This window comes from Oncorhynchus kisutch, linkage group LG21, assembly GCF_002021735.2.
Source record: "Oncorhynchus kisutch isolate 150728-3 linkage group LG21, Okis_V2, whole genome shotgun sequence".
Classification (NCBI taxonomy): Eukaryota; Metazoa; Chordata; class Actinopteri; order Salmoniformes; family Salmonidae; genus Oncorhynchus; species Oncorhynchus kisutch.
The window spans coordinates 11,315,410-11,330,084 of NC_034194.2; the positions used below are offsets into that span (position 1 = coordinate 11,315,410).

At 43.7% G+C, this 14,675-nt stretch overlaps 1 protein-coding gene across 2 annotated transcripts in view; it reads right to left on the reverse strand.

The window, feature by feature from the left end:
- Window positions 1–545: 545 nt before the first annotated feature.
- Window positions 546–14,675, reverse strand: part of LOC109866695 (probable palmitoyltransferase ZDHHC14) — a 47,025-nt gene continuing 32,895 nt past the window's right edge. Inside the window, exons 3-9 of one of the 2 annotated variants that reach the window (XM_031800835.1) lie at window positions 12,767–12,925; window positions 12,492–12,629; window positions 8,909–8,957; window positions 7,503–7,605; window positions 6,933–7,042; window positions 3,826–3,928; window positions 546–2,007 (exon numbers count right to left, since the gene is read on the reverse strand). In XM_031800835.1, coding sequence (XP_031656695.1) covers window positions 1,630–2,007; window positions 3,826–3,928; window positions 6,933–7,042; window positions 7,503–7,605; window positions 8,909–8,957; window positions 12,492–12,629; window positions 12,767–12,925 — 1,040 coding nt within the window. In that variant the 3' untranslated portion in view covers window positions 546–1,629. Of the gene's footprint in view, window positions 2,053–3,825; window positions 3,929–6,932; window positions 7,043–7,502; window positions 7,606–8,908; window positions 8,958–12,491; window positions 12,630–12,766; window positions 12,926–14,675 lie in introns of both variants that reach the window. The other variant, XM_031800834.1, reaches the window with a different exon arrangement.

A 14,675-nucleotide genomic window follows, 5' to 3' on the forward strand; every position in this document is an offset into this window, starting at 1 on the left:
TCAAATAAATGAAACTCCAAAAGAACATGGCAAACTGTGTAGAATTGCAGGAAATGTACTTTAAAACTAAAAACTCTGGTGGTCTCCCAACCAAATCTCGCTTAGGTCCCCAAAAAGGCTAGGGCTGGCCCTGAACTGGCCTGCAAGCATTCAGTCATAGACTTGTGAGAGAGCACGATACATAGTCATACACTTGGTAGCATGGTACAGAAGAAGCTGTTGGAATGGCATTGTCTACTCCAAATCAGTTTTGGTCAACAGATTACAGTTGCAAAATGCCAGTAACTTTCCCTAAATGCCCAAGTTTTCCTGAAATCCTGGTTGGAGGTATCCGGATTTCCTGCATATTCCTCCTGATTCTGGGAATCTTCCGACTGTGACGTCTGGAAAACCTGGGAATTTTGTCAACAGTTGTACCAGATTTAGCTAGCAGCTAATTTCCATCTGCAAAGGGTATTCACTGAAAAGGGTATTGGGTATTGTGTTGCCCTTCTGTCAAATGACTGCGCACCGGCTGGTTGAATAAATAAAATCCACCCTTGTACATAAAAAAAATGTGAATTTATTAATTATCCACAGGCATTAATGTATAAAGCTGGAAGTCAATGACAATTTCTTGGCACAGTAATCATATTACATATTATCTACATCCCAAATGGCAACCTATTCCCTATATAGTGCGCTACTTTTGCCAGAGCCCTATAGGCCCTGGTCAAAAGTAGTGCACTAAATAGAGTGTGACATTTGGGATGCAACCATGATGTTTTGGCATCACATTTGAACAAAACAAAAATGAAATGCGACTGGCGTCACACAGACACCAGGACTGACTAATGAACACCGCCGATTACCGCGTACAGTGTTGACACAATCTCAAACCGGAAGTGACATCATCTGTGGCCATGGCTAACACTGATTGGCTGTGTCCATTACTACTGTATAAAAGAGTGTCACCACTCAGGACACACAACACACATGGAAACCTATAAACAAGTCCTGTATTTAGTCCTGATTCATGTCTTTCCAGCTAATCAACAGTCCTGAAGAACCAGGGAAGTTTCACGCTGTGTGTGTCCTCGGATGTCAGCAAAAACAAAATGGCAACTGCCTTGGTAGGTTTTAGCTGAGAGAGAGAAGAGAGATTCAGGTGATTTCCTCTACATGTCATTGGAGAATAAAGCACAAGTCATGAACATTTGGCAGAAGGCTGAACCTGTATCCAGGCCTGGTAGACACCCGGTAGAGCACCAGCTATACTACTGTGAAGAGGAAGTGGGAGTCAGAAGTGTGACTTTGGTCCTGGTCAGGTGCAGTGGAGACTGAGGGTCTGTATGTCTGTTTGGCACTACAATAGCTTAACTCAACAGGTGGGCGCAAATCTGGGTGGGATGGAGGGAGCGCTCAGGTGGAATGTTAGGGGAAATATGGCTTAGGTCCTGAGTGTGGAGAGAAGGAGAGATAGAGAGGGGAGAGGCTACGTCCCAAATGGCAACCTATTCCCTATATAGTGCACTACTTTTTACCAGAGTTCATGGGCTCTGATCAAAAGTAGTGCATTACATAGGGAATAGTGTGATGTCTGGGTAGTGGTTCCAAAGAGCCAGGGGGAAATGGCAGTGGGGCCCAGTCTCAGACAGAGCTGAGTTTAACCAGGCCCCTGACAGAGTCCTCATGCAGAGAGTCCTGGCTGGCAGGGTCGTAGAGCTGGGCAGGGTGGATGTGTCCACCGTGGGTCATGTGGGCAGCGCAGGGCAAAGTCAGAGGCATAGGGCCAGAGGGCGAGGGAGTCTCCTCAGGGCTGGCAAAGTGGTGGTGGTGGCAGTGGGTGTCTGGGTCCCTCAGAGTCAACATGTCCCCTGCACAGCTCAGCCCGGGCATGGAGGGCAGGGAGGGCTGGCTGGGGGCCAGGGAGGCACAGGGGACCACCAAGGAACTCTTCCCAGGGAAAGGGGGTCCCCCTCCACCAATCATGACGGAGTTGCTGTGGAGCAGTGGGGTGGCGGCAGCCTGCAAAACAAATTTGGTGCTCTGAATGCAGTGCTCTTGGTCACACTGAGGAGACAGGGAAAGTGAAATGGAGAGATAGATGAAGATAAGAGAAGGGGAAAAAGAAACGGTAGGAGAATTATATGTTTTTGATGAGAGACAGGAAATGAAGGAAGGAAATTATAGGGGGAGTGGAAATACACACAAATAAAAAGGTTAACAGACAAAACAGAAAGAGGAGGAAAGAAGAAAAATAACATGAAGTTAACTCACTACTTCAACTCAAACAACTCAACACATTTTGAGATTGCCCAAAATTGATTATTTTTGTAAAAAAATATATATATATTTTCAACATCTCTCCACGGGCGTATGGCCAAAGTTACTTGTTCTCACAGCTGCCAGCTTCAAACAAGGCTGTATGCAAATGAGGAACCATCCAGAAGACTATGATTATTCTGCTTGAGATATAAAACACCTATTTGAAAAGCAATGCAGGGAGAGGATCCACTGACGTTGAGGGAATTATATTCATCATTATTCAGCAGAGTACCGGTGATTTAAAACATGGATATATTCAGAGTGAGGGTGATAGGAGTTCCTCATCCGTCACACTTAAAAGCAGAGTGAGAAGTGAGAAGCTACACCCCGTTGAATTAATGAATACAAACACATGAGCTGTGTTCATTTACTATTAAATACTGCTCTCTGGATCAGAGGGTAAAGCCAACAGCAGCCACCGAAAGAGAGCGAGAAAGAAAGAGAGAGAGAAAAGTAAGAGTGAGAGCGAGAGAGAGAGAGAGAGAGAGAGAGAGAGAGAGAGAGAGAGAGAGAGAGAGAGAGAGAGAGAGAGAAGTAAGAGCGAGAGAGAGAGAGAGCGAGAGAGAGAGAGAGAGAGAGAGCGAGAGAGAGAGAAAGAAAGAAGTTCAGAGCCCAATAATGACATGGATATAGACAGATTACTGCTCTCTGTTGGCCTGTAATAACATCAAAGCCTGGTTCAATTTGTCATTTGTAAGCGAGAGCCCTTGAGTGAATTACTGACGTACAATATTAAAACCTCTACAGGATCGGTGGGTCCTCCGCGAAACGGCTGAGGTAGCGTAGGCTAATGTGATTAGCATGAGATTGTAAGTAACAACAACATTTCCCAGGACATAGACATATCTGATATTGGCAGAAAGCTTCAATTCTTGTTAATCTAACTGCACTGTGCAATTTACAGTGGCTATTCCAGTGAAAGACTACCATGCTATTGTTTGAGGAGAGTGCACAGTGATGAACTTGAAAATGTATTAATAAACCAATTAGGGACGTTTGGGCAGTCTTGATACAAAATTTGGAACAGAAATAAAATGGTTAATTGGATCAGTCAAAAACTTTGCACATACACTGCTAGTGGCCGAAATCGAAATTGCGCCTGATAATACATTATGGCCTTTCTCTTGCATTTCAAAGATGGTACCATTTTTTTAACCAAAAAACACATAATTTTTTCCTATGTATTATCTTTTACCAGATCTAATGTGTTATATTCTTCTAAATGAATGTAACATTTCCACAAACTTCAACGTGTTTCCTTTCAAATGGTATCAATAATATGCATATCCTTGCTTCAGGTCCAGAACCTCAGGCAGTTAGATTTGGGTATGTCATTTTAGGCGAAAATTTGAAAAAAAAAGGGTCCGATCCTTAAAAGGGGGGAGTCCGATCACATCCAGCGAAAAATGCATTTGAAAGCGTTTCTCAGCAGATTTAAATACTGAAGTGCCAACTCAGTCCTGTCAAACACTAAACATCTATTTACAGAATGCATAAAGAACCACACACACAACCTACCATGTGAGTGTGAAGCTGGGTGGAGGCGTACATGCTGCTTCCGTTGGAGTGTGACACAGGCTGGGGTGTGTCTGACTGGATGAAGCCTCTTCTGTCAATAAGACTAGGAAGAGAAGACAGGGGACATGAGCAGAGGTCTTGAAGTGTGTGTGTGTCGGCAAGAGCATGTGTGAGTTTGTTTGGGTGCGTGTGTGGGAAGCCTCCAGGCCCCATCCCTCCATGCATACTCACACACAGAGCAGACTGCAGCCACCTGTTTCCAGATGGAGAACAATCCCCAACTCATTCCCTTGAGGTAACGGCAAACGTGTTAATGATGTGTGAAATTCCCAGTGGATCCAGCCCAATGTACAGGTTAATGCCAAAATAAAAGAAAGAGAGAATGCAATCATTTGGTGTTTTGTTGATGGTGGTGGAAAACACTGTCTCAGACGCCACCCCAGAATCTCCCACAAGTGTTTAATTTAGTTGAGATCTGGTGACAGATGGCCATGACATTTGGTTTACGTCGTTTTCATCCTAGTCAAACCATTCAGTGGCACTCGTGCCCTGTGGATGAGGGCATTGTCATCCTATTGGGGCATAGCCATGGTAGCCAAAACAATGGCTTGCCTAGCATTATGGCTTGACCCTAAGCATGATGGGATGTTAATTGATTAATTAACTCAGGAATCACACCTGTGTGAAAGCACCTGCATTCAGTAAAATTTGTATCCCTCATTTACTCAAGCGCTTCCATTATTTTGGCAGTTACCTGTACCTACCTACCGAACAAACCTTACAAATAACTCAACTACTATTACACATCCCATTGCGCAACTCTTCTCAAGTCAGTTGTAACCCATTAATGTATATACCACACACACAACCTACCATAGAACTTACTAACGAATCAATGATAAATGTTGCCCCACCAGATGTTTGACAAACTAACCTGATTTTGTATCTGAGGGTATCATAATGTGTATGGAGTCAAATTAGTGCCAAAAATAACATTGACACTAAATATTACTCCATAAATTTACTGGCCGAACGACATTATCTCCTCTAGCCAGACCATTTACGCTAAACGTCATAACCAACGATATGCTGTGAGGACGCTAACAACGGAGGTGTCCCAAATGGCACCCGCACTACATAGGGAATAGGTTGCTATTAGGGACGCAGGCAATGTGGCAATGTGCTGAGCTCATCCCCAATAGCGTGTAAGACAAAGCTAGTTCAAGTTCCCTCGAAAGACGTCAGAAACAGAGTGTACAGTAATTATTCCTGCGTGCGCTGATGGATATCGTGATTGAGTGTGCTGCTTATTAAAAACAGTGGGAGGCTGTGTGATTCTCATAAGTGGAGCTCATTCTGTTGGTGCTGACTAATGCAGAATGGGAGAGGAGTGGAGGAGGGGGGGGGGAGAAGGAGAGAGAGATTGAGAGCTGAATCTAAGATCCCTTATAGCTACAGTCGTGACTGGTGAGGATCCTTAGTGCAGGGTGTGTGCTCATTAGTGCAGGGTGGGTGCTCATTAGTGCAGGTGGTGGGACCAAGTTGCTATTATTAGAGTCACAAGCAAGTCTCAAGTCACAAGTCGAGTCCCAAGTAGAACGGGTCAAGACTTGAATCAAGTCCAAGTTGTGCATTCCAAGAGCAAGTTGAGTCAAGTTCTTCAAGTCAAGTCTCAAGTCAAGTAAAAAAAAAAAATCTATACATGAAACGACTTGTTCAACTACAAATCTTTGTCTGTTTATTGAGGCTACCAGACAGCCCTTTTCATTATTTTGTCTACAACACATTTTGATTAACCTATGTAATTGTAAAATAGGGACTTTGTTTATCCAATCGTGAAAGAGTCCTATCATACAAAATATACAAGTAGATTTACGAAATATACACAGACAACAGCCAAAAAGAAATAGCCTCTGTATCAGGCTTAAAGGAAAACCCAAAAATGATATTTTGGTATTTGTTTCATTTAGTCGATTGTTGACACAGTCCCAAAATGTTTTGCATGTCAGCAATCACATTTTCTAGATATGTAACATTCAAAATACACAAATCATCCCTGTATGATGCATTTTCCAAATCGAATTGAGAAACCAAATCGAGTTTGTCTAACAGGAGCTCAAACAGGTAATATAAGCACTTGGCCCCCAGGACCATACAATTACCCAATTGGAAATTCCAACCAATCAGCTGGCTCTACAATGTAAAAAACCATTTCCACATCCATTGTTACATTGGTACATTTGTCTTAATCAGACTTAATGATTATTACTGACATTTAAACACCATGCATACATGGAACAATCATTTTCTCTTATGGAGCGCAGGCCACGTAGCCCATTTCTATGTGCACTGAGGCACGTGCGCTCCTATTACGCACAACACAAATGACAGAGACATAGGACACAGACACACGGAACTTCCGACATAACTTTCGAGCTATTTTTACATTACAAAAGACCAGTAAGCCTATGCTAGGAATGGTTACCCCATTGCTGGTGAGCTTGCACAGTAAACAGTTAATAATCACCAAACAATTTTTGGAGTTGCATATTTATTCATTATGGCAATCCTCTCTCCCTACAATTTGATTGTTTGCGCTGCACCCGATCCTATAGCTGTACAGTAAATAGGCAATCCGTTTGCTAGCTCACCCGACCTGTGTTGATTGACAGTTTGCTGGTCGAATCAGAGGGCTGAGTGTGCGTTTTACTAGCCAAGGGCGATGCTGCGGCTACTGTCTCTGACTGCATGGAAAGTAATCCACGTAGACTCTGTGCCAAAAAATGAGTGACAAAACATTACAAAACCTGGCTAGATAATTTAAAGTCATCAGTCTCAAATCAAAGTAGAGTCTTGAGGTTTCAAGTCCAAGTCAAGTGTCAAGTCATTTTATTCTCTAGAAAGTCGAGTTTCAAGTCATCAATTTTGTGACTCGAGTCCACAACTCTTGTGCACACCATGGCAAAAACGTTTTGCAATGGAAAACAAAAGGCTGAGTTCTCATTTGATACGTTTCAGCAAGTACCCTCCTGTTTCAAAACATTTTCTCCCAACTGAACGCAAACCCAGCCTTGCTGTTAGCTTAGCCCTGGCAGAGAGTAACTCACCTGGGTGGAAGAGGACCACAGAGGGCAGCACAACAGTTGGTCAGGATGTTCCCGTAGCTGTAGGGATTGTAGTTGTCCTTCGCCCGTTTGTTCGACCACGAGCCTTTAATCTGGAGAGGGAACATGACCAATCAGTGCAAAGGAAGGAGAACACTGCAGCTACCTCGCTCTCCAACCAAGGTTAATGAATTGAGGAGAAAACTAAAGTGAAGAGAAATTTTGAAACTCTTGGGAGGACAGTGGAACTTGACCAATCAGACCAGAGAAGACAGTTAAGAAGGATTAGGGGGTATTCTGGAGTGTTCAATCTACCAAAACCTCAGCAGCGTAAGTGAAAAAAATCATGCTAGCGACTTCTTACATGGAAGCCCAAGCATGAAATGACCCTTAATGTGAGACAGAATTGTTATCAGCAGTCAAAGTCTGATAGAGAAAGAGGGGGTAGAGATGTGGTGTGTGTGTGTGTGTGTTTTTGTTTGTGTACGTACATCTGTGTGTTTGTTTGTGTTCGTACATCTGTGTGTTTGTTTGTGTACGTACATCTGTGTGCTTGTTTGTGTTCGTACTCACATCCTCATTGGTGGTCTGATTGGAGCTGATCAGGTAGGTGTGGAAGCCCGACAGACCCAAAATGGACCACACCGAGAAGAAACACACCAGCACCTCCAGCACAGTGAGACAAACAGTCAAGGAAGAGAGACCACCAATCACCATAACAACCTATGCGTTGTCATGGCAACGCAAAACGCATGCATGCCCAGTCAAAGCCCTTCTCTGTCCATCTGAAACCCTACCTCTTCAAAGAGTATCTTAAATAATCCCACAGCGCCCCCCCCCCCCCCCCCCCCCCCCTCAGACCCCCTCCTCACACCTCTCCCCAAAATAAATAAATCAAATAATTTTGTGAACTAACACTCACACTTTTCCCCCCTTACTAGCTCTGAATTTTCTGATAGTTACTTTGAGAAAAAATGTAATTACTATGACTGTGATATGTGGTTGTCCCACCTAGCTATCTGAATGCACTAACTGTAAGTCGCTTTGGGTAAGAGCTAAATTAATAAAATGTAAATGTTAAATGTATGCATCAATCAATTAGACCAAGTTGAGATGAACGGCATCTAAATGTGGGTGAGAGATGGAGAGAGCTCTTGCACTTGACCTTGCTAATGCACAGAGTTGGGCATAGTTGCACGGACTACCAGAACATTGTGTTGGGGCCATTGATTTCCTCGGCAATGCTCTAAACATATGGTACGGCTACATGAAATAACTGCTATGTCCTCTATAATGTTCTGAATGACTCCAGGGAAAGTGGATACATACCAGCCAATCGACTAACATACACAGTCAATGCATACAAACACATCTAAAGCAACGCACGTGCCACACACAAGGCAAATCAATGACTCTCTCTCTCTCTCTCTCTCTCTATCATTTATTTAGTGTATTTCAGCCATCTGTGCGTGTCAGATCCGTTGCCTTTCTGCAGGCTGACTGGGGGCCTGCCTGTGTGTGTGTGTGTGATCAAGGCCCAAATGATGCGTGACAGGTGCATGATTCTCAGAAAAGCAGCGGGGTGGCTGGATGGGGACTAATGGAAACAGAGGCAGTGCATCTGGCTGCTCCCTAATGGAAATGAAATGCCGGCATCTAGCACTCCCCTCAAATCAAACCAAATCCTGCACTACAATTTACAGTGCAGAATTTACACCCTGAAAAATTGTGTTTATCGCTTCTGAGTGTGTGTGTGTGTGTGTGAAAGTGAGTGTGTGTGAGTGATAACCTTTAGATAACTCCCACAGTTGGAAAGAGGGAGATAAGGGCAGTGTTATCTGCCTTCAGAGATCATGCTAATGATGTTCTCTGCTATCTCCTTCCAATTAAAGGGTGAGTATATAAACAGAAATAAAGAAGTCCAACATCTAAATGTGCGCACGCACACATACACACTCTCCCCCCAGTAAAAAAGATATCTGGCAGGGCTGTCTTTGAGTGCACTGAGGAAGCCTGTCCGGTTGGATCCTGCGGAGAGCAGAGAGAGCAGAGAAACGACGGGGGTTTGTTACATAAAGGAGGGGAACATCCAAAGGTCCATGGAGCACAATGATGATGAGCTAGTCAGTACATACACAGCATTACTTCCCACAGAATTAGAGCTTCTCAGTCCTGGTGACGGAATATCTCAGAGCTGCTTCACAGCACCCACAGTAGGACAAGAAGCTGTATGCTCCGAAGGAGATTATTCTGCCTCCGACTCAAACACCTGTCAATGTCTATATTTCTCATGTCTGGGAAAACATGTCTACGTGCAGTTGAAGTCGGAAGTTTACATACACCTCAGACAAATACATTTAAACTTCTTTTTTTCACAATTCCTGACATTTAATCTGAGTAAAAATTCTCTGTCTTCGGTCAGTTAGGGTCACCACTTTATTTTAAGAATGTGAAATGTCATAATAATAGTAGAGAGAATGATTTATTTCAGCTTTTATTTCTTTCATCACATTCCCAGTGGGTCAGAAGTTTACATACACACAATTAGTATTTGGTAGCATTGCCTTTAAATTGTTTAACTTGGGTCAAACGTTTTGTGTAGCCTTCCACAAGCTTCCACAATAAGTTGGGTGAATTTTGGCCATTCCTCCTGACAGAGCTGGTGTACTGAGTCAGGTTGGTAGGCCTCCTGGCTCGCACACGCTTTTTCAGTTCTGCCCACAAATTTTCTATAGGATTGAGGTCAGGGTTTTGTGATGGCCACTCCAATACCTTGACTTTGTTGTCTTTAAGCCATTTGCCACAACTGGAAGTATTCTTGCGGGCATTGTCCATTTGGAAGACCCATTTGCGAACAAGCTTTAACTTGGTTAAATTTTCCATTCCTCATGAAGCCATCTATTTTGTGAAGTGCACCAGTCCCTCCTGCAGCAAAGCACCCCCACAACATGATGCTGCCACCCCCGTGCTTCACGGTTGGGATGGTGTTCTTCGGCTTGCAAGCCTCCCCCTTTTACCTCCATACATAACGATGGTCATTATTACCAAACAACTCTATTTTTGTTTCATCAAACCAGAGGACATTTCTCCAAAAAGTATGATCTTTGTCCCCATGGCTTTTTTATGACGGTTTTGGAGCAGTGGCTTCTTCCTTGCTCAGCGGCCTTTCAGGTTATGTCGATATAGGACTCGTTTTACTGTGGATATAGATACTTTTGCACCTGTTTCCTCCAGCATCTTCACAAGGTCCTTTACTGTTGTGCTGGGATTGATTTGCACTTTTCGCATCAAAGTACATTCATCTCTAGGAGACAGAATGCGTCTCCTTCCTGAGCGGTATGTAGGCATTTGGAAATTGCGCCCAAGGATGAACCAGACTTGTGGAGGTCTACCATTTTTTATCTGAGGTCTTGGCTGATTTCTTTTAATTTTCCCATGATGTCAAGCAAAGAGGCACAGAGTATAAAGGTAGGCCTTGAAATACATCCACAGGTACACCTCCAATTGACTCAAATTATGTCAATTAGCCTAGCAGAAGCTTCTAAAGCCATGACATAATTTTCTGGAATTTTCCAAGCTGTTTAAAGGTACAGTAAACTTCTGATCCACTGGAATTGTTATACAGTGAATTATAAGTGAAATAATCTGTCTGTAAACAATTGTTGGAAAAATGTCTTGTGTCATGCACAAAGTAGATGTCCTAACCGACTTGCCAAAACTATAGTTACATACATTTTCGGAGTGGTTAAATTTTCGGAGTGGTTAAAAAACAAGTTTTAACGACTCCAACCTAAGTGTATGTAAACTTCCGACTTCAACTGTAACTGATGCTAGTCACAATGACCGTACCAAAATAGGTTAAGCTAGGCCTAAATGTGTAGGCTCAATAGGCTAAAATCGGTCAAGGATTTTCAATCAGGAACTCTAGTCTTGATCAAAACACCTCTACTGTGGTTCAGCAGGGAATGTGTGCATCTCAAATGGCACCCTATCCTATAGTGCACTACTTTAACCAGGGCCCATTTGGAACACAGACAATGACTGACAGATAATGGTTCAGAAGGAGCTCCCCAAACCCCATCTCTAGCCTACACACAGAAACACTAAAAATAAGAACTAACCAAAATCAATACCCACAACCCGTAAAACTGACGCTGTTGGCCACAGTAATCAATGGGCCGAATGCTGATGACTGATACAGATTAAACCTGAATCCACTCGTTATCGCCGGTAGAAAAGCCATAATCACCCAGAAAAGCCATCGTGGGATTTGTGGAAATGGCTAAGAAAGAAACAGGTAAGTCAAGCCAGGACATGTGTTCGTTGCTTCTCTCTCTCTGCACAGTGAGTGGCGGTCCCCAGACTGGGGTTGCACTGTGCAAACCTCTGGGGCCGTATGTATAAAACTCAGTGTATCTCAGAGGTGGAGTGCTGATTTAGGATCAGTTTATCCTTTTAGATGAGATTACATGAGGGGGGGGGGGGGACCTGATCCTAGTTCAGCACTGTTACTCTGAGAGGCTTGATACATACGACCCCTGGCCTGCTTCTGCTCTGCCTGATTGATCTGTGTGTACAGTAAAGCACCACAAACACCGCTCCCTCTCTCCCTCATAGAGAGAGAGAGACCAGCCGTGTCAGCAGCTTTCCTGACAGCCAGCCTCCACTGGCGCTGGGAAGCAGGGAGAGAGGGAGGGTAGTATTCTGAAGAGGGGTAGAGGTAGAGGGGCGGAGGGGAAGTGGGAGGTGGTGCTGATCGAGATGAAGTGCCCAATGGGTGTAACGGATTTCCTCCTCTTCGTCTGAGGAGGAGTAAGGATCGGACCAAAGCGCAGCGTGGTAAGTGTTCATGATGATTTTTAATTCAAACTCAGAACACTAAACAGAAAAGAACAACGTGAATTTACAAAACCAAAACAGTACTGTGTGGCCAAAACACTCACAAACCAAAAGTGAAACCCAGGCTACCTAAGTACGATTCTCAATCAGAGACAACTAACGACACCTGCCTCTGATTGAGAACCATACTAGGCCGAACACAAAAACCAACATAGAAAAACAAACATAGACTGCCCACCCCAACTCACGCCCTGACCATACTAAAACACTAAATAACAGAACTATGGTCAGAACGTGACAATGGGTGGATTCTGCTGACGGTGAAATACACCTGAAAACCTGGTTGTGGGTAACCGTCTGCTCAAGCGATGTGTATTGGGTAAGGATAATTAGAGTTACAATTACTTGGACATTCCAGGACTTCAAAGGGCACCAACCGCCAAGTCAATAAACCATCAAGTTAGTTCTTAAAAATAAAATACAAATTGATACTTGGAATACTTTAAAAAGTGAGCCTATACAAAAAAAACTTGATAACGTGTGAGAGAAATACCAGTGTTATGCATTCACTCATCTTGTCATTGATGATATTATCTGGATAACAAACATGTTCTGGTCACCTGGGGGACATTGTTTGGGGAAAAACAGTGTTGTGTGTATTTCAGGGCATCACCGCTTTGTGTGTGTGTGTGTGTTTCAGTCTCTGGTCGGTATTATACTCACTCAGGATGACGTGTGTGATGACGAAGGCGAATATGAATACAGTGAGGAAGGAGAGGGAGAGGATGAAGAGGTAGAAGAAACGGTAGTTCCTCTTTCCCACACAGTTCCCCACCCAGGGACAGTGGTGGTCAAAACGCTCTGCAGAGAGGAGGGAGAGAGAGAGAGAGAGAGAGGGGAAAGGTACGTTTAGACAAAGGTGGTTTAAAAGTCATGCATATGGAGCAGCCATCGAGTCAGTTAGCTTCTCCTATTATTTTCAGGACTACAGTACTCACCCACACAGTTGTCGCACAGGCTGCAGTGCGAGGCCCGCGGGGGCCTGAAGATCTTGCAGGTGAAGCAGTACTTGAGCTTCACCGTCTGCCCGTTGATGACCACCTCTCTGGTCCTCGGGGGCGGCCTGTACCCTGGACCACTGGGGCCGTTAGCCGCGCCTGAGGAGGACCAAACAAGAGCAAGTCAGATTTGGTTCACAAGGGAAGCATATTCCTTTGTTCTCCGATGGTGGATATTCAGTACAGCCTCAGAGCTGTATCTTATTCCTAAAGCACAGCCAGTCCGTTAGGGGCCAGACACGAGTACCTGTCTCCAAGGGGGTTTGAGTTTGGGACATTTTCAGGCTCCTGTTTTTATTTCCCTGTGATAAACAAAGCAAGTCACGCCATCACATTTCAGGGGCTTCTAAACAGCTTCTACCACCAAGCCATAAGACTCCTGAACATCTAATCAAATGGCTACTCAGACTATTTGCATTGCCCCCCCCCCCTCTTTTTACCCTGATGCTACTCTCTGTTATTATCTATGCATAGTCACTTTAATAACTCTACCTACATGTACATATTTCCTCAATTACCTCAACTAACCGGTGCCCCTGCACATTGACTCTGTACCGTATGGTGGAAAATGTCATGTTATAATACTTTTATTGCATCAAATGGTTGTTTTATGCAACAGAATATAGGATTCTTATAACTATTGTGTGTGTGTTCTACTTAGGATGGTCCTCTGGGAGATAACACTGACAGGAGATTTACCATGTCTTTTGGGTGATAAAACCTAAAGAGCATTCCAAAGCATGAGTTAATGTTTCTGTTCTCTACCGTACCAGGGAGACATGGCTCCAGTATGGAGTTAGAGGGCCAGACACTGGTCTCTACACAATGAAAATGGTTGACACAGCAGATACTGTCTGCTATGAATTACAGGTGTCTTTCATACAAATCTTAACCTTGTGACCCATTCTATACATCTGTTGTTCGTCATCTAGGTTGAAAGGGGTGTATCTTGGCTATAAAATACCTTTGTACTTTGTTCTGGGGCTCTCAACGAATCATTTGAGCATGAATCGTTGGCCAGCCAACATTATTGTAGAGCACTCAATCGATTCACTTTATATGTGTGCATTGTATTGACCTGCTCCCTTATTAATAAGCGATTAAAGATTTAGTTTAAGTATAACTCTGACTTGTACTATAGGTTTGTCTCTCCTCATTTGATAGTAAAGAAATGAACCACCACAACCGGTACCCCCTGTACAGTATATAGCTTCGCTACTGTTATTTTACTGCTAACTTTAATTATTCGTTACTTTCATTCCTTTTTTTTTAGGTATTTTTCTTAAAACTGCATTGCTGGTTAAGGGCATGTAAGTAAGTATTTCACCTGTTGTATTTGGCGCAAGTGGCAAATAAAATTTGATTTGATTAGATTTGATTACAAAGGCTTTCGGAGCTTGATATATCAGTCAGCACATTTTACTGGCTTCCTCGCTGATGTATTTTACAGTGGCGGGCCGCTGGGGAACGATGTTTACTTGGCATTACATTATTCATCTGCTCAGCAGGAACTAGCACTCCACTCAGAGATAAGAGGCACATACACACATAGACTCACAAGCAAACACTCACATGCACACACACGCACGCACACACACACACACACACACGGCCTGCTCCTCAAGCTTGGAGATGGGGGGGCAACACCTCTGCGGCTCTGCATATCGCTCACTCAGCGTCACTTAATTCCCTACTCCCGTGACAGGACTTTTTAAAAATGTGATTTTATTGAACCTTTATTTATTTAGTCAGTTAAGAACAAATTCTTATTTACAATTACGGCCTACCCCGGCCAAACCCTAACCCTCCCAATCACGGCCGGTTGTGATACAGCCTGGAATCAAACCAG